Consider the following 24,594-nt stretch of genomic DNA (forward strand, 5'->3'; position numbering starts at 1 on the left):
TATTTCGAATGCAATTTTTTGTTTTATCTGTATTTTTTCTGATTCTTGAATGAATAAAGATGAGAACTTTGGCTGAGAATTTTCAACTTCAATTGAATTATTAATTTTTAAATGAATTAAGGTTGTTATTAATAACAGCATCACACACACAAATATTTGATGGATTTCAGCCATCATTTTATCCATAATTACCCACTTTTCATATTCAATGGTAACTGTAGGAAAAATTAAATGTGAAATACGTGCACAAAGTTCCTCTGCTGCACTCAAGAAACAATTCCGCCCTCGCCTACGGCTCGGGTGTAAACGTTTCTTTCGGTGCAGCAAACTATCACTTTGCGCACTAGTTGCACAAATAACTATATCACAACATCCTTCAGACATTAAAGCACTTGAAAATGGCGTTTAATGTCTGAAACATGTTGTGATAAAATACGTTAAAAGTGTACTGAGATTCATATTTCTATTTTATTCATAGACTACAAGTTTTATATTGTTTTTATTAATTTGAATAGAGTAGCCCATATAAGTGAATCATCAAAAAGTATCAACTTGTTTATTTATTTTCCACATTTCAACTCGAAAATGACCCAAGTTATGGTCGAAACTAGTCATTGTAATACTTTAAATAATAAAGGGTAGGCTACTTGGAGTTTCAATATTGTTTTAAGTGAATTGATTTTAATTACTATCAGATTACAAAAAAGTTTCACAAAAAAAAACATTTTCATCAATGAAAAATAACGCTTCAAGTTGATTTTATTGAAGTTATTTTTAAAATGAAAAAATAAAATCTGAGAAAGTTATTTGAAAGTCATGCAAACAACGATAATATGGTAAGGTTACTAAACTGTGAATCTCACAATAGAGAATAGAGCTCTTCAGAGATATTCTTAGACGGCCAACTTTCTTGACGTAGAATCGATCGATACACTTTTGGTGCTCACAGAAGCTTTTCGCTGAGACTGAGTCGTTTAACATAAGTGTCAATATCATGATTCATGCTTTTTCAATAATTATACGCTATGAGATATTAATTCATTCAATTATCTCTCATGAATTTATTTGTTCATCCAATAATGTATGAATATATATATTTTATTTCTGAGTTAAGTTGCTAAAATTGTTGGCTACAAACTGAAGTGAAGTAACCAAAATCCAATATGTCGGCTCGCTAGCTTTGTGAGATTGTGATGTCACTTTAGTTCCCTAGTTTTTATGACTGTTTCAAGTGTTAAATTTAGCTGAAATAATTCTAAACATTTTGTGTATTGTTCTGTGTCAACAATTTGTTTGCGTGGATTTTATTGATCATCAGGTAATATAGATTAATGTTTTACTTTTACTTGTAAAACCTTGTTTTTTTGTTTTGACTGCCTCCTAGAAAGCACCGTAATCAGTGATAGAATGACAGATTCATAACTGTGTAATGTTTATTTTTTATGGAAAATAGACAATTAATCTTATTTATAAATAATTAAAATGGTTATATGTTAGCTTCTTAAAGTTTTGAATCATGGCAATAATATAGAATTAACCTAACTTATTGCTTAGTTTCAGTCCGGTTCTGTAACAAATAAGAGTTAGGTATAACCATAAACCTTTAACGATGGGAAATGCAAATTAATTTTTGTAATAGTAATTTTAAATGTTTCAATTTATTCTCAATCGATTATATGTAGCCTAGTTTTTTACGTGCAGCGCAAAGAAAACTTTACCACAACTCTCTGAATCAAAATGGGTTTCATCTTAGATTTGTTATTGTGATAACTTACGTATTTCTCGTGTTATTACCAAATTTCACTTTATTTCCCTACTTAATTGGCTTCTAGCTTGTATAATATTGGATTTCAATTTTTACGAAGAAACCCACAAAAATATTAGCACTATAAACATATTTACAGTTATATTCTCTAACCTCACTTTTGAGTTAATGATTTTTCTAAAGACGATGTATTGAAATTTTAGGTTTTTTTTTTCTTTTTTAAGCTCAACTCTAAAAATTATGATTACAGTTACACTCTAACCTCACTTTTGAGTCAATGATTTATTGAAGTTTTAGCTTCAATTATTAATAATTTTGGATCCTTTTATGAAGTAATTAGGCCTGTCTATTCTGATAGAATCGAATAATGAAAGATCACGTTTTATGTAGTCAGTAAGAATGATAGGACGGTATTGTTGTCATGTTTATTTTTCTACCGCTTTCATTATTAGATAACTGTAATTCTTAATTCTTGTCATCTCGGTATATTATTTGATCTATTAAAAAATATTCAAGATTTCTTGATTCTTATTAATCTAAAATATGATTAAGGAAAGAACTGGCTTATACATGTAGGGGATAGGAAATGCACGAATGATGCATCATCACGTGTCAACTACTCAACTGATTTACTTGAAATTTTGCAAAGTGATTCTTAATTCACCGAGGATGGTTATAGATCTATTCTAAAATCTTCGAGATTTCAGTTGGTCAGGTTAGCAATTGGACCCTTGTGAAGCACGGGTTATCTGCTAGTTTTCATATAGATTCTTAATTTATAGATCTTTTCTAAAATCTTCAAGATTTCAGTTGGTCAGGTTAGCAATTGGACCCTTGCGGAGCACGGGTTACCTGCTAGTAACTTAATAATTATGTCAAACAAGAAACAAGAACATAAAGTAGGCCTCTACATTTTCTATAATTTAGTTGGAATGTTGAAATATTATGATAGATCTTTATATTTCTTCATAGCATACACAGCGAAGCAATGCTAGTCAGGAGATAATTTTATAACATGAATTTAACTATCGCTATCATAGTCCTATAGATGATTAGGTTGTGTCTTTGATAATAATTTAAGCATATTCCAATTGAACCATCTTGTGAATATGGAATAAAATCGTTTTATGTTAAACATTCTACTGATTAACATAGTATGCTTTTCTAGTATGTAATTATACATAGCAGACAGACAGGCCAATTCTTTTCCAACTCCGCAACGTGAGTTGGAAGTATATTTTAATTATTCTTTAACTTTATTTTATTTAACGTTCTTTTATTTTAACTATTCTAAAAGCTCCACCAATCTATTATAAATGCATAACAATACTAGTAGTTCTGTGAACAGTAGACCTCACGTAGTTTTCTCATCCACAAGTACCTGATTGAAACTATAGACCTTATGGAATTACAGCAATAGACTGACTTCTCCACACATCTGTGTAATCACTTGACAGCTGATTCATGATGAATAATTCTATAGTCTGATTTTTACTCCAATATTGGCGTATGAAGGAGGCTCCTTTTTCCTTTTATATTATCCTTGAAATGCAAAATTTCCAAATACCTTGTGTATACGTCGACGCGGAATTAAAAAAGGAACATACCTGTCAAATTTCATGAAAATCTATGACCGCGTTTCACCGTAAATGCGCAACATATAAACATCCAAACATTAAGAGAAATGCCAAACCGTCGACTTGAATCTTGAACCTCACTTCGCTCGGTCAATTATATTATTATAGATTCGATACACACAACTCACTTCCATATTAAATCTCCCAAACTTTATACAGATAACTCACTTCCGTATCAAATCCCCCACCAAACTTGATGCAGACAACTCACTTCCGTATCAAATCCTCCACCATACTTGATACAGACAACTCACTTCCGTATCAAATCCTCCACCATACTTGATACAGACCACCCCACCAAACTTGATGCAGTCAACTCACTTCCATTTTAAATCTCCCAAACTTGATACAGATTGCTCACTTCCGTATCAAATCCTGCACCAAACTTGATACAGACAACTCACTTCCGTATCAAATCCTGCACCAAACTTGATACAGACAACTCACTTCCGTATCAAATCCCCCACCAAACTTGATGCAGACAACTCACTTCCGTATCAAATCTTCCACCAAACTTGATACAGACAACTCACTTCCGTATCAAATCTTCCACCAAACTTGATACAGACAACTCACTTCCGTATCAAATCCTCCACCAAACTTGATACAGATATTGTCTTTTCTCTTTAGGGCTACTTTTAATTTAAATAAAAATATAAATCTCAGTAGTCCTACCCTTTTAAACTATTTTGTCACAACAAGTGTGCGAAACATGCTGTGACAATAGTATCTTAAGTCACAAGGACGGGAAGTGACCTTTAGCAGGCGAGAATGATGTTTCCATTCGAGACGTTAGCCGAGACTAGAATTTCATTCGAGCACTGCAAAATACATTTACGTCCAAGTAACGTACTCTATTTTTTGTCATAATAATCTAGGAAAGAATAATTAAGAAACAGAAAACATGCTTGTGCCGACATTACTAAATGCATTCTATAAACATAACCTAGTTTACAAGTTTCGAATCATGAATTTCTTGATTGTAGTTGACAAAACTTCCACCTGGAGCGCTAAAAGGCGGTTTTTGTGCCAGTTTTGCTGTTCCAAATTCGGAACTAGGAAACATACTCGACTGTAAAGAAAACATGATTTTATTACAGTATTATAGTATGATGTAATGAGAATCATATGTTTATTTGCTCTACAATCAGCTGTTTACCGGCTTCATTTCATGGATGTAAAACAGCTGAAATTAAATGACTATGACAAAAAATAATTTAAAAGGGTACTGACATGGCTTACTTTAGATAAAGGCTGGAGCACACAACTTGGCAACGTCGCAGTCAAGCTCAGCTTCAGGTCGAGCAAATTGAATTCACTTGGGTAGACTCCCGATTAACTACTAGCTTTATGCCCTTTATCAAATACCAATACTGAGAAATTAAATTCAATGATAGTAAAAAAATATATAATATTAACTGATAGACTAATTTTAACGTTAGTTCTAGTAGTTTCAAGTGTAATGCCTAGCTTGGCAATATATTTCACTGTACTTACTTTCTGTGTCTATTCCCTACGAGCAATTTTAATGATCAAATTTATTTCATTAATAGATGAAAGTATTAAATAGTAACTTCTAAATGTAAAATAGAAATATGAAAGTCGAATATTGTATTCTTTTTAATAAACTTTTGAATTTAATGCATTCGCTTTTTGTGCATCTATAATTAACTATACACCGTAAAGATAATCGATAGTTCAATAATATCTATTAAAAGGAATATATTCTACTGTCATCTAGTTTTTGTTCGTAATAATATCTATTCATATCAAAACACATCATCAAGCAGTCTACCCTTTATTATTCTTTTTTCTTCTAAAACAAGACTTGTTTCAACTAATCTTTTTTTATTTAGGAAAAATGGCTTTAGATGAGTTGGAACTTGTCGTGTTTTGGAAGAAAAAAATACAAAGAGTTCGGTACTTGAAGATTTATATCATGTTTTAATAATTTCAAAGTAGTCTTATAAAGAGAAGTGATAATTCATATTAATAATGAATTAATAGGCTATTGAAAGAATAAATTGCTGGAATTATGATAATTCATTCAACTTTGTTCATTAACACAATTATATCTAGGCATAATAGTATACAACACAATTCACAGAAGAATTGATATCCAATAGCAATAGTTTAATCCAGTGGTCGCCAAACAGTCGATCGCGAGCTACCGGTAGCTCGTGGGGTAGTTTTTGGTAGCTCAAAGAAATGCTCGTGCAAAAGAATGTCGTCCAGTTTGATTATAAGAACTTTCCCAGTCTGAAGAAAATCGATGTTGAGAGAAATCAGACTTGAGAAACAGTTTGATCAAGGAATTCAAGATTTTAAAAGCATCAAATATGGTACAATTCCTCAACTCTCTTTTGTAGATATCTATGCAGAAGATTTTTCAGTTTGTGTAGTAAAACATTTTGGTGGAGATCAGGCTTCAGTTGAAATGGAATTTGTGGATTTTCAAAATGATCTGTCTCTCAGATCACTCTCTACAACTGGAAATATTTGGCCTCAAGTCCCCAAAGTAAAATATCCAAATATTATTCAAGTTCCATTGAGGTTGAAAGCTATGTTCAGCTCTACTTACTTGTGTAAGGCATTTTATGAAATTCATAAAAAATCGATATAGCAACAGACTGGATGATGAACATTTAGACAACTGCATCAGAATGGCGGCTACAATGTGCACTCCAAACATCAAGAAAATACTTGACGACCAAAAACAGTTCCACTGCTCTCATTGAAATGTACATTACTTAGTTTTGCTGGTAACGCCAATGATAATATTATAATCGATGTTTAAATGGAAAATATTTTAATTTTAAGTTTTTGTAATGTATTGTATATGAAAATTTTTATATTTTTCACATTTGTAAAGTTTGTTTAATGATTTTGGCAATAAATATTTCTTTCTTTCTTTCTTTCAACTTTTTCATACTTTTTGCTATGAGATAAGTAGATTTCAACACTTTATAGGCAATAAAAGTGTGAACATTTCATTATGCATACCGTACTTTATTCAGTCTAATATTCCTTGGTAGCTCACTAGATTTATAAATGCTATTCTAGCTCACAGGTTCATAAGTTTGGCGACCATTGGTTTAATCTATCTTTACATATCTTTGTGGGTTTATAATCACATTATTGACATAAATCAAATACTTACTATTCCTACTAACAGATACAAATGATTTCACAATATACAATAATACAAATGATTCTACAAAATACAATTTTTTCTTTTTGTGTAGTTGAGAAGTTGATATTGTGGTAATTATTCATATTGAATGAAAAAGACTAAGAAATTGTCAAAAAAACCACTGATTTATTGATAATTAGAAAGACCGGTTTCGGTTATTACACCATTGTCAATCTCTGATAAACTCGAGGTTTATCAGAGATTGACAATGGTGTAATAACCGAAACCGGTCTTTCTAATTATCAATAAATCAGTGGTTTTTTTGACAATTTCTTAGTCTTTTTCATTCAATACAATTTTTCCAATGGTGTAATGAATCTATGCATATCAAATAAAGCATGGTCGGCCTGAACCACACGTTGCCATATTGAACATGTTCCGGCCTGAACCACACGTTGCCATATTGAACATGTTCCGGCCTTCTATCTATAGTAGGCTGTGGTACTGAGATTTATATTTTTATTGATACACATAACTCACTTCCGTATCAAATCTCCCACCAAACTTGATACACGCAACTCACTTCCGTATCATTTCCGTATAACTTTTAATACACTTGCGTATCAATTTTGATACTAACCTGTCTTGCGTATCGATACACAGTGAGTGTGACCTGTTGCAGGATGGTGTGAGCGGCGAGACGCGTGGCAATGTGCGACCAAACGGAGGTGATCTATGCGCCGGGCGACGTGGTGTGGGTGAAGCTTGGCGCCGGCGTCTGGTGGCCGAGTCAAGTGCAAGACTACGACAAGCTGCCAGAGGATATCATCGGCAATCTGCGCAAGCGCCCCATTGCCGTCGTCAAGTTCTTCCAGGAGGATGCCTTGTAAGTATGATGCACCTCTGTATCCTCTCAAAAGCAACGCGTTGCATCCGACAAGATACGCAAAAAGATCTTCAGGGTGTTTCAGAAAAGTAGTGTCGAACATTCTAGGGTATTGTTCCTGGATGATAGGAGACTAAAAATGTCGTATTTGAAGTGTCCAAAACTCAGCGGTTATCTTTAAGGTGCGTACAGATATACGCGCCGCGAACATGACCAATTCTCTTTTAATCAACTGATTATATCTGTATTTTTACAGAAACGCTAAGATACAGATATAAAAAACTTGGCATCAGCTGATTAAAAGTGAATTGCTCATGTTCTCGGCGCGTAAATCTGTACGCACCTATATAGCTACCATTTTGTTTTTTTCACTGGGGAATTTTTATCTCAAGAACAAAAAGTTTTATTGATCTGAAATTTGGGAGGAATATTTTTGCTGTAAGTACTCAAAAAAATGAAAAATTTTCGATGTAAATTTTCAAAATGGCGGCGATTTTGAATTTTTGATGGCAAATTTCACGAAAACCGTTCACTTTACAAAAAAATTACCAGAAACAAAAAAGTTGTCAAATTTTATCAAGATTTCAAAGATACTTTATTTATTAAGATTGGTTAGAGAATAACAGAGAAATTAATTATTTTCGAACTGCATGCATGCATAAGACAATCAAGATCTACAGAAAAATATTGTAAAATCAGCTGTATGGCAATATGGAACCACCTTAGACCATTTATAGAATAGACACGCTGGGAAGCCTAGCCTCTGAAGCCAACATCTAACTGCCAAATCCGCCCACCTTGACGTCACAACCAAGCTAACAACAATGCATTGAATAACAACAATGTAAGTTAAACACCACAAACACCTACACAACAAACTTTTGTGACGTCAAGGTGGGCGGATTTGGCAGTTAGATGTTGGCTTCATCGACTTTCAGTATGAATATACAATGGGCCGTGTCTAATCTATAACTGGTCTAAGGTTTAAGCACCACAAACACCTACACAACAAACTTTTGTGACGTCAAGGTGGGCGGATTTGGCAGTTGGATGTTGGCTTCATCGACTTTCAGTATGAATATACAATGAGCCGTGTCTAATCTATAACTGGTCTAAGAAGGGAGCCACACAGAGTTTCAAATCTTCATCTTAAATACATTTGGAATTAAAAATTTGATAATGATGTTCAAATAGTGAAAAGTAATCATGTATGCAGTGCGAAAATAATTAATTTCTCTGTTATTCTTCGACCAATCTCAATAAATAAGGTATCATTGAAATCTTGATAAAATTTGCTATTTTTTTGGTCTCTTGTAATTTTTTTGTAAAGTGAACGGTTTTCGTGAAATTTGCCATCAAAAATTTAAAATGGCCGCCATTTTGAAAATTTACATCGAGAATTTTTTATTTTATTTTTTAAAGTTGAGTCTTCATAACATTAATATTTCAGATCAATACATCATTTCGTTCTTGAGATAAAAATTCCCCAGTGAAAAAAACAAAATGGCAGCTATAAGGATAACCGCTGAGTTTTGGACACTTCAAATACGACTTTTGTAGTCTCCTATCATCCAGGAACAATACCCTAAAATGTTCGACACTACTTCTCAAACACTCTGTATAGTGAGGTACGTTATAATGGCAGTGTTTGATTAGCAATGGTATTGCTATCCTTGTCTATCATTCAACAAAGCAAATAGCGCTATCTCTTTCTTGCTTTTCTCTGTTGTCAGATTGTCTTTCGACAATGTAGAATTGATAATTTACAAATGGAAATAACTGAGATATTGCAATTATTCAAATGCTAATGAATTGATTATTATTATTATTGAACGACAATCCAAATTAAATGCTGTAATTCACCCCGAAGATTTCTGCTACTGCAAATATTGACAACAGGGTTAACAGGTAGATGGAAATTCGATTAGCGCTACTATTCAAGAAGTCTTCGGGGTGAATTAAAGCATTTAATTTGGATTTTCGTTTATAGTCCAGTCACTATATACATTGGTGCATGCAATTTATATTGTAGTTCTGACTTTTTAATATATTATTTGGATACATAAGAGAAGTCCAGAACCAATTTCTTCATGTAAAATTTCCTTGTGCTAGATACAGGGTGGCCCAAAAACCTCGTATTTTCGGCTCATTTTCCAGTTTTCAGCTATTTCTGCCAAATCTCGTAATCGGACAGAAAAATTTGCTCTATCCTTTTTTTTTAATTATAAAATTATGAATAAAATGAGATCAATAAATTTTCAATTTTTCGACCGAATTTGACTTTTATGATGCATGATTTTGAACCGCTTTACAAGCCGAGAAGAATGAAGTGTAGTACGATGAAGCATTGTTGTCAGGTGTACCTGGAAATCTATATGAGATAGAGCGCTCTACCTGATCTCAGATTGTAGAGCACAAAAATACGCCCAGAGGGATTTTGAATTATACATCTAAATGGTAACAATCTGAAAATATTGTTGATCAAATACTAAAATTCATCAAAATTGATTTTTTCTTTAAATTTCATTCATTTTTGAATGACTCAGTACTCATTGGAGATAGAGAGTTCCGATTGATCTTATTTTATTCAGCATTCTATAATCTAAAAAAAGGCGAGAGCAAAATTTTCTGTCCGATTACGAGATTTGGCAGAAATAGCTGAAAACTGGAAAATGACCCGAAAATACGAGGTTTTTAGGCCATGCTGTATCTAGCACAAGGAAATTTTGCATGAAGAAATTGGTTCTGGACTTCTCTTATGTACCCAAATAATATATTAAAAAATCAGAACTACTATATAAATTGCAAGAACACCCCATTTTTTATGTTTATATTGACTGGACTATTAATAATAATAATTATTCATTAGCATTTGAATAATTGCAATATCTCAGTAATTTCCATCTGTAGATCTTGTGAGTATGCTCGTATGATGCCCTTCTGTATCCTCTCAAAAGCAACGCGTTGCATCCGAAAAGATACACAAGAAGATCTATAGTGAGGTTCACGTTATAATGGCAATGTTTGATTAGCAATGGTATTGCTATCCTTGTCTTTCATTCAATGCCTTGTGAGTATGCTCTTCTGTATCCTCTCAAAAGCAACGCGTTGCATCCGAAAAGATACGCAAGAAGATCCATAGTGAGGTTCACGTTATAATGGCAATGGAGAAAAATAGCAGAACAACGTTACCGATCCTCTGTCTTGTCATTACCTTCTATAGACGGTAGCTGATACCATCTATCAGCTACCATCTTGTTAGCTGATGGTAGCGGCTATCTTGTTTCCGAGGTGTTCGCCTGTGATTTCGACTTATCATCATCACAATCCTTATTATGTTAGAACTAACGGGGAAATTGAGACATCTTCCACGGCTGTTACCCAAAAGTGACCACGGAATGACATTTGCGAACAGACTAAAAGATAAAGTCGTTGTATAGAGTTCTAAACTAGTAGAGTTCTGAACTCTATTTTTTCAAATTCATCTATTTTGCCATAAAATATTGCAGATTGATAAAACATAAATATTCTAACTTACAAAATGGCACACTACCGGCAAAGAACTTAATTTGACCTCCTAGAAATTACTGAAGAATTTCTTTTTTTTCAGTGAGTACGTGAAAAATCTGGACCAAATCTACCACTACAACTGCCGCAAGAAACATGAATTCATCAAAAAAGGATTAGGTAATTATTAATTGCTTCCAAAATGATCTTACTATATTTGGCCGAATGTAGTGAGGTCTATGTTGGGCTTGGATTTTCTTTTGTCTGTCTGTATGTAACGCGATTACGGCCAAACGCGTTGATAGAATTCGATGAGATTTGGCAGGAATATAGAATAGAATTTTATTGGTCGTAAAATATTCACATGGACTTCTTCAATTTTTCAACACTAAAGTCAAAACAAACACAAAACACTAAGATCAGTCAGTATCAGAACAATAAAATGAAACATGAATCACATAAATGATTCCAATTTATTCTAAAATAGTCATGTACGGTGTACAAACATTCATCAATTAACACTGCTTTCAATACTTTCTTAAATTGTGTGCATGTGAGTTCCTTCAAGTGGTCAGGTGTGGAGTTATATAATTTGATAGATGTGAAGTGCCAGTTTCTTTGTGATTTAGTGTGACTACAATGGAATTCTAAGTTTGTGTCTATTTCTTGTATTTAAACTATGGAAGCTATTAGAATCATACTTATTCAAATTGCCTCGTACATAACATAATATTTTTAAGACATATAACGACGGCAACGTCAGGATACCTAGGTGAATGAAATAAGGTCTACAATGTGCATTATATGGTAGCTTGCATATTATTCTTATTGCTTTCTTTTGAAGAACAAAAATTGATTTGGCGTTTACACTGTTTGCCCAAAGCATTATTCCGTAAGAAAGGAGACTCTGGATGTGTGCATAGTAAATATTCAGTATAGTGAGGTCCACGTTATAATGACAGTATTTGATCAACTTTGATGTTGCTATCCTTGTCTATCATTCGACAAAGCAGGTAGTACTATCATTTTCTAGCTCCGCAACGATGCCATCTCTGTTTTTGACAATGTACAAATATAATTAATTAAGGCAGAGAATAGGCAACGCTGTTCTTCTATCTTTATCCACCGTCATTATAACGTGGACCTAACTATATTACAGACACATCCACAGTTGCACAAAGTCTCCGTAACATATACAATCCTTTGGCCATCCTACCTGACAAATAGTCAATGTGTGCATCCCACGACAGACAAGGGTCAATAAAAACACCTAAAAACTTCAATGGAGTCTCACCCTTAACCTTTCTGAATTCAAAGTTAATGTCAGCTGTTTTACTATCATTGAGAGAAAGATTATTTGCTGCACACCAGTCTTTTAGAACCAAATAACTTTGATTCCTCTCACTTTCTAGATCATGCTTGGAGGGACAATTTATTTTTAAACCAAAATCATCTGCAAATAGGTACCCATCTTCCATATTCATTTTTCAACTGCGCGTCGATGTATACACAAGGTTTTTTCCGAAAGTTTGCACTTTAAGGATAATATGAAAGGAAATGAATTCCTCCTCTATCCGATATTTTGGTAGAGAGTTAGTGGGGAGGATATTTTTAATATTGTTTCCGAAGAATGGACATTGATATGTCCAAAGCTCCGCCAATATATGTAGATGCATAACAATATAATTATCTATAGTTATCATATTACAAATTACTTTTTCATATCATATACAGTTCAATAATTATTTTCTTAGTCTATATTATGTAAATTCATCTATAATTTTGCTGTATTGTAAGCTATTGTATATAAGTGTATAAGCCAGTATATATTGTAATCTACATAAATAAAGTACTCAATCAATCAATCAATATCACTATACAGAGTGGGTGAAAAGTTTGAGAACGGCTTAATATCTCATACACAAAGGTAATTTGGAGGTGGGTGATATTCACGTTATTAATCAATATTATTCAAAGCAGAAAGGAGAGAAAAAAGTTTGAGAACGGCTTAATATCTCATACACAAAGGTAATTTGATGGTGGGTGTGATTGAAGATCCAACTCAAATTGAAAATACTTCTTTACTATGACTTTAAATATTGACCAGATTTGTAAAGTCATAGTAAAGTAGTATTTTCAATTTGAGTTGGATCTTCAATCACACCCACCATCAAATTACCTTTGTGTATGAGATATTGAGCCGCCCTCAAACTTTTTTCTCTCCTTTCTGCTTTGAATAGTATTGATTAATAATGTGAATATCTTCTGAACGGTATGAGATATCGATGTGTGGTTTTCACCATTCATTTTTTCTTGAAATTCCGTATCGAAATCATGTATCGCATGATTTCTTCCACCTTCCTATTTAAAAAAATAAAGTTGCATTCAATATGGCAGATCGAAGATGGCGGATCAGATTTTTAAAGTCATAGTAATGTAGTTTTTTTTCAATTTGAGTAGGATCCCCAACCACACCCACCGTCAAATTACCTTTGTGTATGAGATATTAAGCCGTTCTCGGACTTTTCACCCATCCTGTATATATCATCTACCCTTTCCAAACAATTTCAATCAATTTCAATTTCAAATTACGATGCTTATTGTACAGAATTGTATTTAATGGCAAATAAATATTATTATTCTCACAAATTGTAAAGTGTTTGTGGCAATAAATTGAAATGGTATTTAATTTTTAATCAATTTTATACCTCAAGGAGTGCTCTATCTAACAAAATTTGTCCATAGATAAAGAAATTATAGCTGTTAAAAATTGGGAGTGACTTATCAGACACTCTGTACAATCAACGCCTTATTCGTTCAATTATTATGGTATTATTTTTCATAATGTTGTTTGTGTTGGCAGACATGTGTCGCTCGAGCAACCGCAACGTGCCCTCCAACATGAAAATGTTCCCGAACGACGTTGCGACCGCCGAACACCTGACGCACGGCGACCCGAACATCCTTGACTCGGCCGAGTTTCAGCCCGAACAGAAGGAGGACTACCGCGAGCTGTTCGGCGCCAGCAAGAAGCCGGCCTCTGCGAAGAAGCAGTCAAGGCCGGAGTGGCGCATTCGGTCACTGCGTGACGCCGGCGGTGATTCGCCGACCAACGGCCGCCGTCAGAGTGGGACCACACACCGTCAGAGTGGGTCGACGCCAAGACTGGTCACACATCCGCGCTTCATCAACAAGGCGCTAGGTAGAGGGTCTGATCACGAGGTCCGCATACGGAGTCAGAGTCAGCCGGTGGGTTCACGTTATAATGGCAACGTTGGTGTTGCTATCCTTGTCTATATCATTCTAAAAAGTAGATTGATTGATTGATTGATTCTTTATTGATTGTTTATCACAAATGACAATGTATCTAGATAGTGCTATCATAGAGAAACAATAGCGTAAGTAGATATCCCATGGCATAGGGAATTTATGTAGCAACTTTTACTGTTATCTCAAGCCGATTACTGTCGATTATTGTCAATTTTTACTTTCCTTGCCCTATTACCCTATAGGTAAGGAAAGTATTGCTTTCCGAAAAAAATTAAGGTACCCCAATTACTAAATTTCTATACGTTTCAAGGTCCCCTGAGTCCAAAAAACTGGTTTTTGGGTATTGGTCTGTATGTGTGTGTATGAGTGTATGTGCGTCTGTGTACACGATATCTCATCTCCCAATTAACGGAATGACTTGAAATTTGGAACTTAAGGTCCTTCCTCTATAAGGATCCGACACGAACAATTTCGATCAAATGCAATTCAAGATGGCGGCTAAAATGACGAAAATGTTGTCAAAAACAGGGTTTTTCGTGGTTTTCTCGGAAACGGCTCCAACGATTTTGATAAAATTCATACCTAAAATAGTCATCGATAAGCTCTATCAACTGCCACAAGTCCCATATCTGTAAACATTTCAGGAGCTCCGCCCCATCAATGCAGATAGATTCCCAATTATCAGGCTTCAGATACAATTGAAACAAAAAAAATCAAGTGGAGTAGATTGAGCATGAAAATCTCTACAATTAATGTTCAGTAACATTTTCACCTAAAATTGAAAATAAGCTTTAAATTCGAGAAAATGTGATTATTCAATTGCAAATTATTGTTGATTCTATTAAATCATTCACTATAAAAAGTAAATTCGTATGGCTATGTTGGTGGGGAGTCCCTTGCGGGAAGGTCCCACCGCCTGAATATATAATTTGAGCCGTCAATGGGCCTTACGACTGTCATACTTCAGCCGGGACCGACAGTTTAACGTGCCCATCCGATAACACGGGAGTGATCTGGTTAAAAAACTTTCGGTTGTGAGTGGGTTCGAACCCGGGATCTCTATGCTGCTACGCAAGCTCTCTATCCACTAGACCACGGATCACTCCATCATTCACTATGAAGAGATAGCAGACCTCATGTGTGTCTCCAGCGTTATTGCCCTGTCAACAGCTGGCTCAAATATTTGAATAGTAGACTTGAGATGCGCGGGAACACTAGCGTCAGGTGATGAATTTTCATAACGGCAAGGAAAGTTGTGTGAGTGCGCCACACCAGATTTTTAATGTTTTGTTGGGGTGACAGTGTATGAACGGCACAATTTGGGAGACTACCAGCGTCACACAGCTGCATAGGAAAGAACTATGTGAACTATCGGCTTGGGATAACAGTAAAAGTTGCGACATAAACACCCTATACCATGGGATATATCTACTATGCTATTGTTTCTCTATGGTGCTATTTATCCTTTCTACCTCCACAACATTGCCAAAGTTTGGAATTTGTGGATCAATTTATAGTGTTATGTATCAAGCTCAGATGATACTGTGTCATACTGTGTTGATACTGTATCATTTATGGTGATTAGTCATGGTGAAGGACCGATAAGTTTCAAATGTGAGCGTTAACTGAAGCCAATAGTCCTAGTAGTTGTTTTTGGTGAAGCTATGTGACGCTGGTAGTCTCTCATACTGTGCCCTTCTTACACTCCAACAACACTCTAAGGCTCAACTCACACTTAGGCGACTCAGGTGGAGAAGAGACTGGACTCTAGTGGAGAGCATGTGTTTCCAAATGGTGACGTCGCGGAGACTAGAATCGACTGGTCTGAGTGTCACCATTTGGAAACACATGCTATCAACTAGAACGAGTCTCTTCTCGACCTGAGTCGCGTAAGTGTGAGTTGAACCAAAGTTTGTAAGTTTTCTATAAAATTGATGAGTTATGTATCAAGCTCAGATGATACTGTATCATAATGTGAATTTAAAGTATTGTGCTGACTATAACCTTAGTGTCCGGTTTTCCATTAGGGAACTTTGGAGTATATACGGCGAGGTGGAACTACCCTTGGGTCTCCCCACCATTCAAAGCCATACGCTAATAATAATAATATCGTGTGTTGATACTGTATCATATTGTGGTGATCTTTGTATCATCTTCCAATAGTGAGGTACACGTTATAATGGCAGTATTTGATTGACGTTGGTGTTGCTATCCTTGTCTATCATTCAACAAAGCATATAGCGCTATCATTTTCTACCTCCACAACGTTGCCAAAGTATGGAAGTTTTGTATCAACTTATTGTGTTGTGTACCAAGCTCAGATGATACTGTATCATATTGTGTCGATAATGTATCAAGTGTGGTGATACTGTATCATTTTCTGGTGATATGCCATGGTAAAGGACCATTATATTGCAAATGTTAGTGTTAACTGAAGCCAATATGGACTTGTGATATTGACATTGTAATGACAAGCCGATAGTTCAATAGTGAGGTCCACGTTATAATGGCAGTATTTGATTGACATTGGTGTTGCTATCCTTGTCTATCATTCAACAAAGCAGATAGTGCTATCCTTTTCTACCTCTGTAACATTGCCAAAGCTTGGAAGTTTTGTATCGAATTATGGTGTTATGTATCAAGCTTAGATGATACTGTATCATATTGTGTTGATACTGTATCATGTAGCAAGTCAGTGTCAACTGAAGCCGATAGTCCTGTGTTTAGGTCCACGATATAATGATAGTATTTGATCAACATTGGTGTTGCTATCAATTTAATTGGTGTTGTATCTATTCTAGTTGCTATCATTCTAATGCAGATAGTGCTATCCTTTTCTACCTCTGTAACATTGTCAAAGTTTGGAAGTTTTGTTTCAACTTATTGTGTTATGTGTCAAGCTCAGATGATATACTGGTGATATGACAAGGTGAATTATTACCATCAATAGGGCCTACTTCAATACCATCAGAAAAACTGTAAGGGGATGGACACTCCAGTTAGTCAAGACAAGACTAGTCACGATTAGTCACAACACTTCACATAGTTCCTTATGAAGCAACACACACTGATTAATCATTGCAATTAGACATGTGAAGTATTGTGACTAAATGTGTCTTGTATTGTCTTGTCTTGACTAATTGGTGTGTGCCTAGCCTAACTGTACAATATGAAATAGATTAGATACAATATGAATTGGATAAATGATCTAATTTTTAATGTTACAGAGACTACTACAGCAGCAGTCAGACAAACTGTACAACTGCCACCTGTGCGGGTTCTCTGCTTCAAGGATAAACGTGATTATTCTACACAACAAGTCGCACAGTGCTGGATATTCTGACGCGTTTCTCCCATCCCTGCCAGGCGGAAAGAAGGCGAAGAAACGGTCCATGAGTGAGAAGCGTCTCAACGTTGACGGCTCACCACCTATCAAAAGGAAGGCAGAGTCTGATGAACTGAAAAGCAGTGGCAAGGATTCTCCGAGTCCTTCACCAGTCAAAAAGCCTATCTTTGGCCGGAAGCGATCGGCAAAAGATAAAGCAGACAAGGCTGCCAAGGAGAAGAGGCAAACTGAGGAGTTCCGCGACAATCTACTCAAAGACTGGGATGACGATAATGAAGAAGAAGAGGGGGATAACGATATTGGTAGCTCCAAAGCTAAATCTGTTGATAATCCAGTTGACAACTCAAAGGAACAAGAGACTAGTACAAAAGTGGATGATTCGAAAAGTTCTCCCTCAAAAGAAACCTCTTGTTTCGATTTTGATGACTCGGAAGACGGCATCAAACCAGAGGAGACCATCATGCAGTTTGGAAGGAAGATTCCGAGGCTGTTGGGTGACAGGAAGAAGAGGACAGAGGATGTGGAAGTGGAGAGAGATGACAAGGTGACAAGAGTGGAGGTGACGGAGGAGCCGGTGTCACAGCCAGAGGAAAGTGAAGAAGAGAGGAAGAGCAAAGAAAGAAAGAAAGCGAAAGAAGAGTTTGATGCGGCTTTCAAAGCGTTGCTGGAGGAGACTATGGCGCCTGTTATCCCTGATGTGTTCACCCCGAATGACAAAACGTTGGCAAACACTTGTGAGGCGGTAAATGATGGCAACATTGAGCCTGATCCTCCAGAAGATCCATCCAATACCACCATTGAAGAGGCAGAGTGTGTTGTGACGACGAAAGTTGATCAGCAGCATTTTTTAGTGAAAACGTCAGGAGAGGAGGCAGCGACTTCTCCTGACAAACAGACATCGGAAACAGGTATCACTCCTTGTGATGCTGATAACGTTGCCAATTATACATCTGTCAACCACATGGTTGACACAAAAAGTACTCCCTTGAAAGAAACTTCTTGTTTTGAAGCGATTGTTGAAGAAGTGGTTACAGAAAGTGAAGAAGTCGTTGATTTCAAGATTGATGAGACAATAGTTACAACTGAAAGAGAAAGTGTTCTATCAGAAGAATGTCCCACAGATGGTGCCAAAAGTCAGGGGTTTCTGTGTACAACCGGAAGTGTTTTACCAGAAAAACATCGTCCAACAGATGGTCTCAAAAGTCAGGGGTTTCTGTCTACAACTGGAAGAGAAAGTGTTTTACCAGAAGAACAATGTCCCACAGATGGTCTCAAAGGTCGGGAGTTTCTGTCTACAACTGAAAGAGAAAGTGTTTTACCAGAAGAACATCATCCCACACATGGTCACAAAAGTCCGGGGTTTCTGTCTACAACCAAAAGTGTTTTACCAGAAGAATGTCCCACAGATGGTCCCAAAAGTCGGGGGTTCCTGTCTACAACTGGAAGAGGAAGTGTTTTACCAGAAGAACAACGTCCCACAGATGGTCTCAAAGGTCGGGGGTTTCTGTCTACAACTGAAAGAGAAAGTGTTTTACCAGAAGAACAACGTCCCACAGATGGTCTCAAAGGTCGGGGGTTTCTGTCTACAACTGAAAGAGAAAGTGTTTTACCAGAAGAACAACATCCCAAAAGTCAAGGGTTTCTATCGAATGATTTTGTTGATGATTGTATTATTGATAATTATAGTAGTAAAGAGAAATCACAGCAGTCATCAAGTTTCATTGAGATTGTAGACCAACCAAAACCGATATCTAGTGAATCAGGGTTGCCAGGTGAAATGCAGATCATTGTAGTGACATCAAATGCTGACACAAGTAAAACAGTGGCTGATGCGAACAATATGTATCAAGAGATGGATTTTGATATAGATTCTATGCCAGTGATAATTGGTGATGACTTGGGCCAGGATGACCACCAACTGCAACAAGGGGCAATTTTGAAAGCTGTTGAGGCACCACAGAATGTATTGCAGAATCATCATCTCCCCCAGTTCCCATTGATCAAACCGAAACCATCTCCCAAAAAAGCTGAGAACAAAGTTGTGACTGTAATCACCAGTTCTGGCCAGTTGAGTAGGATGAACCAGAGTGAACTAAGACCTGTGACTAAAACAGCAGTCGTTAGAAAGGACCAACCAACTTTGGTGAGGATACCAACTTCCACCAGTAACAAAATAACAAGAAAGGTTATACTTTCTCCGACAAAGAAATCAAATTCAGGAGCTATCAGGATAGCTGCAGCATCATCATCATCATCATCATCATCATCATCACAGGTTGGCAAAATGACGCAAGTTGGTGGCAAACTGAAATCTCCATCAGTGCAAGTTGGCGGTAAACTGACATCTCCATTGGCTGGAAAACTGACAGTGCCAGGAGGCTTACTAACACAGAAAGGAAAACTTTCAGTCTCACCGAAAGGAATTGTCCAAAGCGCAGCTGGCTCTGGACAAGTATTGATCTTGAAATCAACCGCTCCTCCAGGAACTGCTGTATCCAAAACAAGTCTGCAGAAAATGATCCAACCGGCTGGTGGAAACAAAGTGCTGATACTGACTAGTCCCCAGGGTGGTGCAAGTGGTCAAAAAGTCCTGGGCACTCTTGCACCACAATCGAAGACCATAACTGGCACCCGTTTCTTGACCACTAAAGGATCAGTTGTAGTCGGCAAGGGAACTGGCAACACAAGTCAGAAGATACTAATTGACAAGAGTGGTGCAATATCTCAGGCGCCCAAAAGTGTCATAATTGACAAGAGTAGTTTATCAGCCGCTTTTTCAAAGCAAAGTAACACAACTTTGTTGAGCAGCAATAGTGATTCCTCCAAACTGACACTAGGAACTAGCAAAGCCTCCTCCAACTTCCCCATGAGTGGCAACAAAGGTGTGATCCTAACACCAATTGCCAGCAAAGGTGATGGCTCCAAGCTGCGTCTAATTGCCTCCAAGACCAGTGGATCGGCATCCAGTACAACCGGGGCCAAACTGGTCCTATCAACTCTACCATCAAAACCCCAACCATTGAAGCTTGTAACTAAAGGTCAGCCCAACTCCTCTACTAGTACAATTCTAATCCAAACAAACCAAGGTGTGTTGGCAACACCTCAGAACCAAACAGTTATTACATCAAAACCAGGAACAGCTACATTCATTGCTGCCACATCCAAAGCACAGATTCTTCATTCGAGTAGCATGAATAATATGCTTCAAACACAGAACAAGAAGCTTGTTATTCCGAAAAAGTCGGCCAGCCCGAATATCCTGCAAAAGACGCAGAGAAAGCCAGTGCAGCGGGTGACCAAGAAAAATTTCATCACCAACCAATCAAGTGTGTCAACAGCTGCAGCTGCCCAACCGTCAACCAGTTCCCCAATTACAACAACAGCTCAGGACATGCTGCTGCTACCATCAATGAAGAACATGCCACAAGGCACTATTCTGCAAGGAACCACTGTAGACTCTGAAGGTCGCAAGTCATATGTGTATCTGACTGTGGATGAGCATGGAAACTACAAACCTTTGGAAAGTTCTCCCTTGTTGGATCTAGCTGCTGCTAGCACATCTGAGTCTGAAGCTGCAATGCCATCATCAACATTGATGTCACAAACATCAACCACCTCTCAACAGACTGTTTACTATGACCCAGGCAATGCTGATCTCGACAACCTTCTGTTGGCAATCGATGAGGCTGGAAATGTAGTGAACGTTGTGCCTCCACAGCCTGACAGTGGACATTCTGGATATGGTCAGGACATTCTGGCCAAAGCACTCGCTGACACTCAGGTTCTCCAACCGGAGACAACCAGTTGTGTCCTGGTGGAGTCACTTCCACCAGCCCCCACTCTCTCCCACAACGTCCTCGAAACATCATCCACCCTCAACCAGGCCCCGATCATGACTCCGCTAGAAATGCCTTCAGCAGTGTCCTCACTTCAAATCCAGTCCAAATTCCTGAAGGGCAACCCTTCCATGCCGGTGTTGTTGGAAGATTCTGCGAAGCCTGCAAGGGATACAGTGTTTGTGGATAGTGGTTCAAGTGGGAATCCACTGACGTTTCAACTGTCGATTGGCGCTGATAATAATATCATTGTGACTTCAAGTGCAGCAGATATTAGTACTTCGCTTGCTGCCTTCATGTCACAACCTACTGCAACTGAGACAACTATACTGTCAAATCTTGCAAACAAAACTGTTGAGGAAGCAGCTGACAATATTATTGTGACTTCGAGTGCAGCGGATATCAGTACATCACTGGCCACCTTTATGTTGCAACCGGCTGCAACTGAAACAACAATTCTGTCAGATGCTGCAGTAGCAACTTCGAGCAATAATGAGGAACAAGGAGCACTTGCTTCTTTTATGAGTCAACCTGCAACCGAGACAACTATCCTCTCAGATCCCGCAGCAACTTCTAGCAACAACGAGGAGCAACTTGGTGCCTTCATGTGTCAACCTGCAACAGAAACTACAATTTTGTCAGATTCTGTTGAAGCATCTTCTAGCAACAACAAGGGGCAACTTGCTTCCTACATGTCGCAACCAGCTGTAACTGAAACTACAATTCTGTCAGACCCTGGTGTAGGAGCAACTTCCAGCAATGAGGGGCAACTTGCCACCTTTATGTGTCAACCTGCAACAGAAACTACAATTTTGTCGGATGCTGCAGCAACCTCTAGCAATAAGGAGGAGCAACTTGCTGCCTTCATGTGTCAACCTGCAACTGCGACAACTATTCACTCAGATGCTGCAGCAACTTCTAGTAACAACGAGGAGCAACTTGCCACCTTTATTTGTCAACCTGCTGCAACTGAAACTACAATCCTGTCAGATTCTGCTTCTAGCACCAACGTGGAGCAAGGAGCACTCGCTGCTTTCATGAGTCAACCTGCAACTGTGACAACTATCCACTCAGATGCTGCAGCAACTTCTAGCAACAACGAGGAGCAACTTAATGCCTTCATGTCACAACCTGCTGCAACTGAAACTACAATCCTGTCAGATTCTGCTTCTAGCAACAACGTGGAGCAAGGAGCACTCGCTGCTTTTATGAGTCAATCTGTAACCGAGACAACTATCCACTCAGATTCTGCAGCAACTTCTAGCAACAACGAGGAACAACTTGCCACCTTTATGTGTCAACCTGCAACAGAAACTACAATTTTGTCAGATGCCGCTCCTAGCACGAACATGGAGCAAGGTCTGACAGCTGCCGTCAAACAGCTGGTGACTGACTCGTCAGCTGAAGCATTTGCTGCGTTCCATCTGACTGATGAAGCATCCAAAAAGGATGACTACCTGACCAAAAAGGACGACTACTCTGAAACGACCATGGATTCGGCGGCATCCTCGTGTGGCAAGTCAGAGTTTGGCACCTTCAACATTGAGGAGACATCGGCCAGTAGTAGTTTTGATCTCAACGGTACAAAAGTGGCGTCCAGTGAAGATGATTTATTCAATAATGGTTCCAATCAGCACACAACTGATGAACAGAGATAGTTGATGAAGTGATAATGCTTTATCGATTTTACTGTAGTAACATAAGGGATTTATCTTTCAATTATTTCACTTGTGTAAAAGAATGAATCTATTTTTACCATTTTACTCAAGTAGAAGAAGGGATGTATCTTTCAATATTTAACTCAAGTAAAACAAGGAAACTCATTTCTCTCAAGGCAGGAATGTATCTTTCCGTTTCACTATAGTAAAAGAAGGAATTTATCTTTCAATTATTTCACTCATGTAAAAAAGGAATGTATCTTTTGATATTCAATTGAAGTAAAACAAGGAAACTCATTTCTCTCAAGGCAGGAATGTATCTTTCAATATTCAATTGATGTAAAAGAAGGAAACTCATCTCACTCAAGGCAGGAATGTATCTTTCTGTTTCACTCTAGCAAAAGAAGGAATGCATCTTTCCATTCCACTCAACTGGTATATTATTCTAAACATAGTGGAAAGGCAAAGTAGGAGTGTAACATGGAAGGTGAAGCCTGGGTCCGTTAGCTTTGCTATGGGCGGAAGGCCACTAGACTGCAACACTTCCAATTCAAAAACATGCAACATGTATCTTTTCCATAAGCAACAGATGCTCTTTCGTATCTTCTCAAAAGCAACGTGCTGCATACGAAAAGATACACTAAGAGCTTTCCATGAATCTTTCCATAAGCAACAGATGCTCTTCTGTATCTTCTCAAAAGGAACGTGTTGTATCTGAAAAGATACACTAAGAGCTTTTATGAATCTTTCCATAAGCAACAGAAGCTCTTTTGTATCTTCTCAAAAGCAACTTCTCAAAACAGGGCCATTAGACTACAATACTACTCGTTCAAAAACATGGAACATTTTTGAACATTTCTCTTTCCATAAACAAGAGATGCTCTTTTGTATCTTTTCGGGTGCAACACTTTGTTTTTGAGAAGATACAGAAGAGCATCTGTTGCTTATGGAAAGATGCATAGAAGCTCCTTGTGTATCTTTTCGGATGCAACGCGTTGCTTATGAGAAGATACAAGTTGCTTAAGGAAAGATGCATAAAAGCTCCTTGTGTATCTTTTCGGATGCAACACGTTACTTATGAGAAGATACACGTGGGTTAATGTAATATGCACAAGCTCCTTGTGCATCTTATCGGATGCAAAGCGTTGCTTTTGAGAAGATACAAAAGAGCATCTGTTGCTTATGGAAAGATACATTAAATTCCCCGTTGCCACTCCTCTATGTTTTGAATTTAATGCAGTCTTTTCATTCTACTTTGAACAAATTTCAGCCACTTTAATCTGCATTATTCCAAAATGTATTGATATATTCTAGTTTATCAGTGATCAAAACTTTATGTTGAACAATAAATTGTGAACCTATCCAATTTTTTGGGACACTAGACAATTTTTTCAACTATTCACATGTTTGTTATTGGATTATAATAATATATTGAATATAGTAATATCAAGATTGAGTTTGCTGGTTTTCTCATTACACATATTTAAGTACATAATTAGATAAATGTGTATAGTCAATACGTATATTTACTTACGTAAATATGTAATATGATATTA

General features: G+C 37.1%; 1 protein-coding gene across 1 annotated transcript; it reads left to right on the forward strand.

Moving 5' to 3' along the window:
• The first annotated feature begins 1,164 nt into the window (after positions 1 to 1,164).
• LOC111058822 (mucin-4) lies at positions 1,165 to 23,884 on the forward strand. The gene is made up of 5 exons (XM_039435912.1): positions 1,165 to 1,318; positions 7,218 to 7,421; positions 11,032 to 11,108; positions 13,792 to 14,177; positions 17,426 to 23,884. The coding sequence occupies exons 2-5, from the start codon at positions 7,246 to 7,248 to the stop codon at positions 23,036 to 23,038; spliced, it is 6,252 nt and encodes a 2,083-aa protein (XP_039291846.1). The 5' UTR covers positions 1,165 to 1,318; positions 7,218 to 7,245; the 3' UTR covers positions 23,039 to 23,884.
• The last annotated feature ends 710 nt before the right edge of the window (positions 23,885 to 24,594 follow it).

Source organism: Nilaparvata lugens, chromosome 9 (genome assembly GCF_014356525.2).
Source record: "Nilaparvata lugens isolate BPH chromosome 9, ASM1435652v1, whole genome shotgun sequence".
Taxonomy (NCBI): Eukaryota; Metazoa; Arthropoda; class Insecta; order Hemiptera; family Delphacidae; genus Nilaparvata; species Nilaparvata lugens.

Excerpts from the sequence above, each read along its gene's own strand:
- LOC111058822 (XM_039435912.1), top strand. The coding sequence starts at position 7,246 with ATGTGCGACCAAACGGAGGTGATCTATGCGCCGGGCGACGTGGTGTGG. Across the intron at positions 7,422-11,031 it reads TTCTTCCAGGAGGATGCCTT|TGAGTACGTGAAAAATCTGG; the intron begins GTAAGTATGATG and ends CTTTTTTTTCAG. Across the intron at positions 14,178-17,425 it reads TACGGAGTCAGAGTCAGCCG|AGACTACTACAGCAGCAGTC; the intron begins GTGGGTTCACGT and ends TTAATGTTACAG.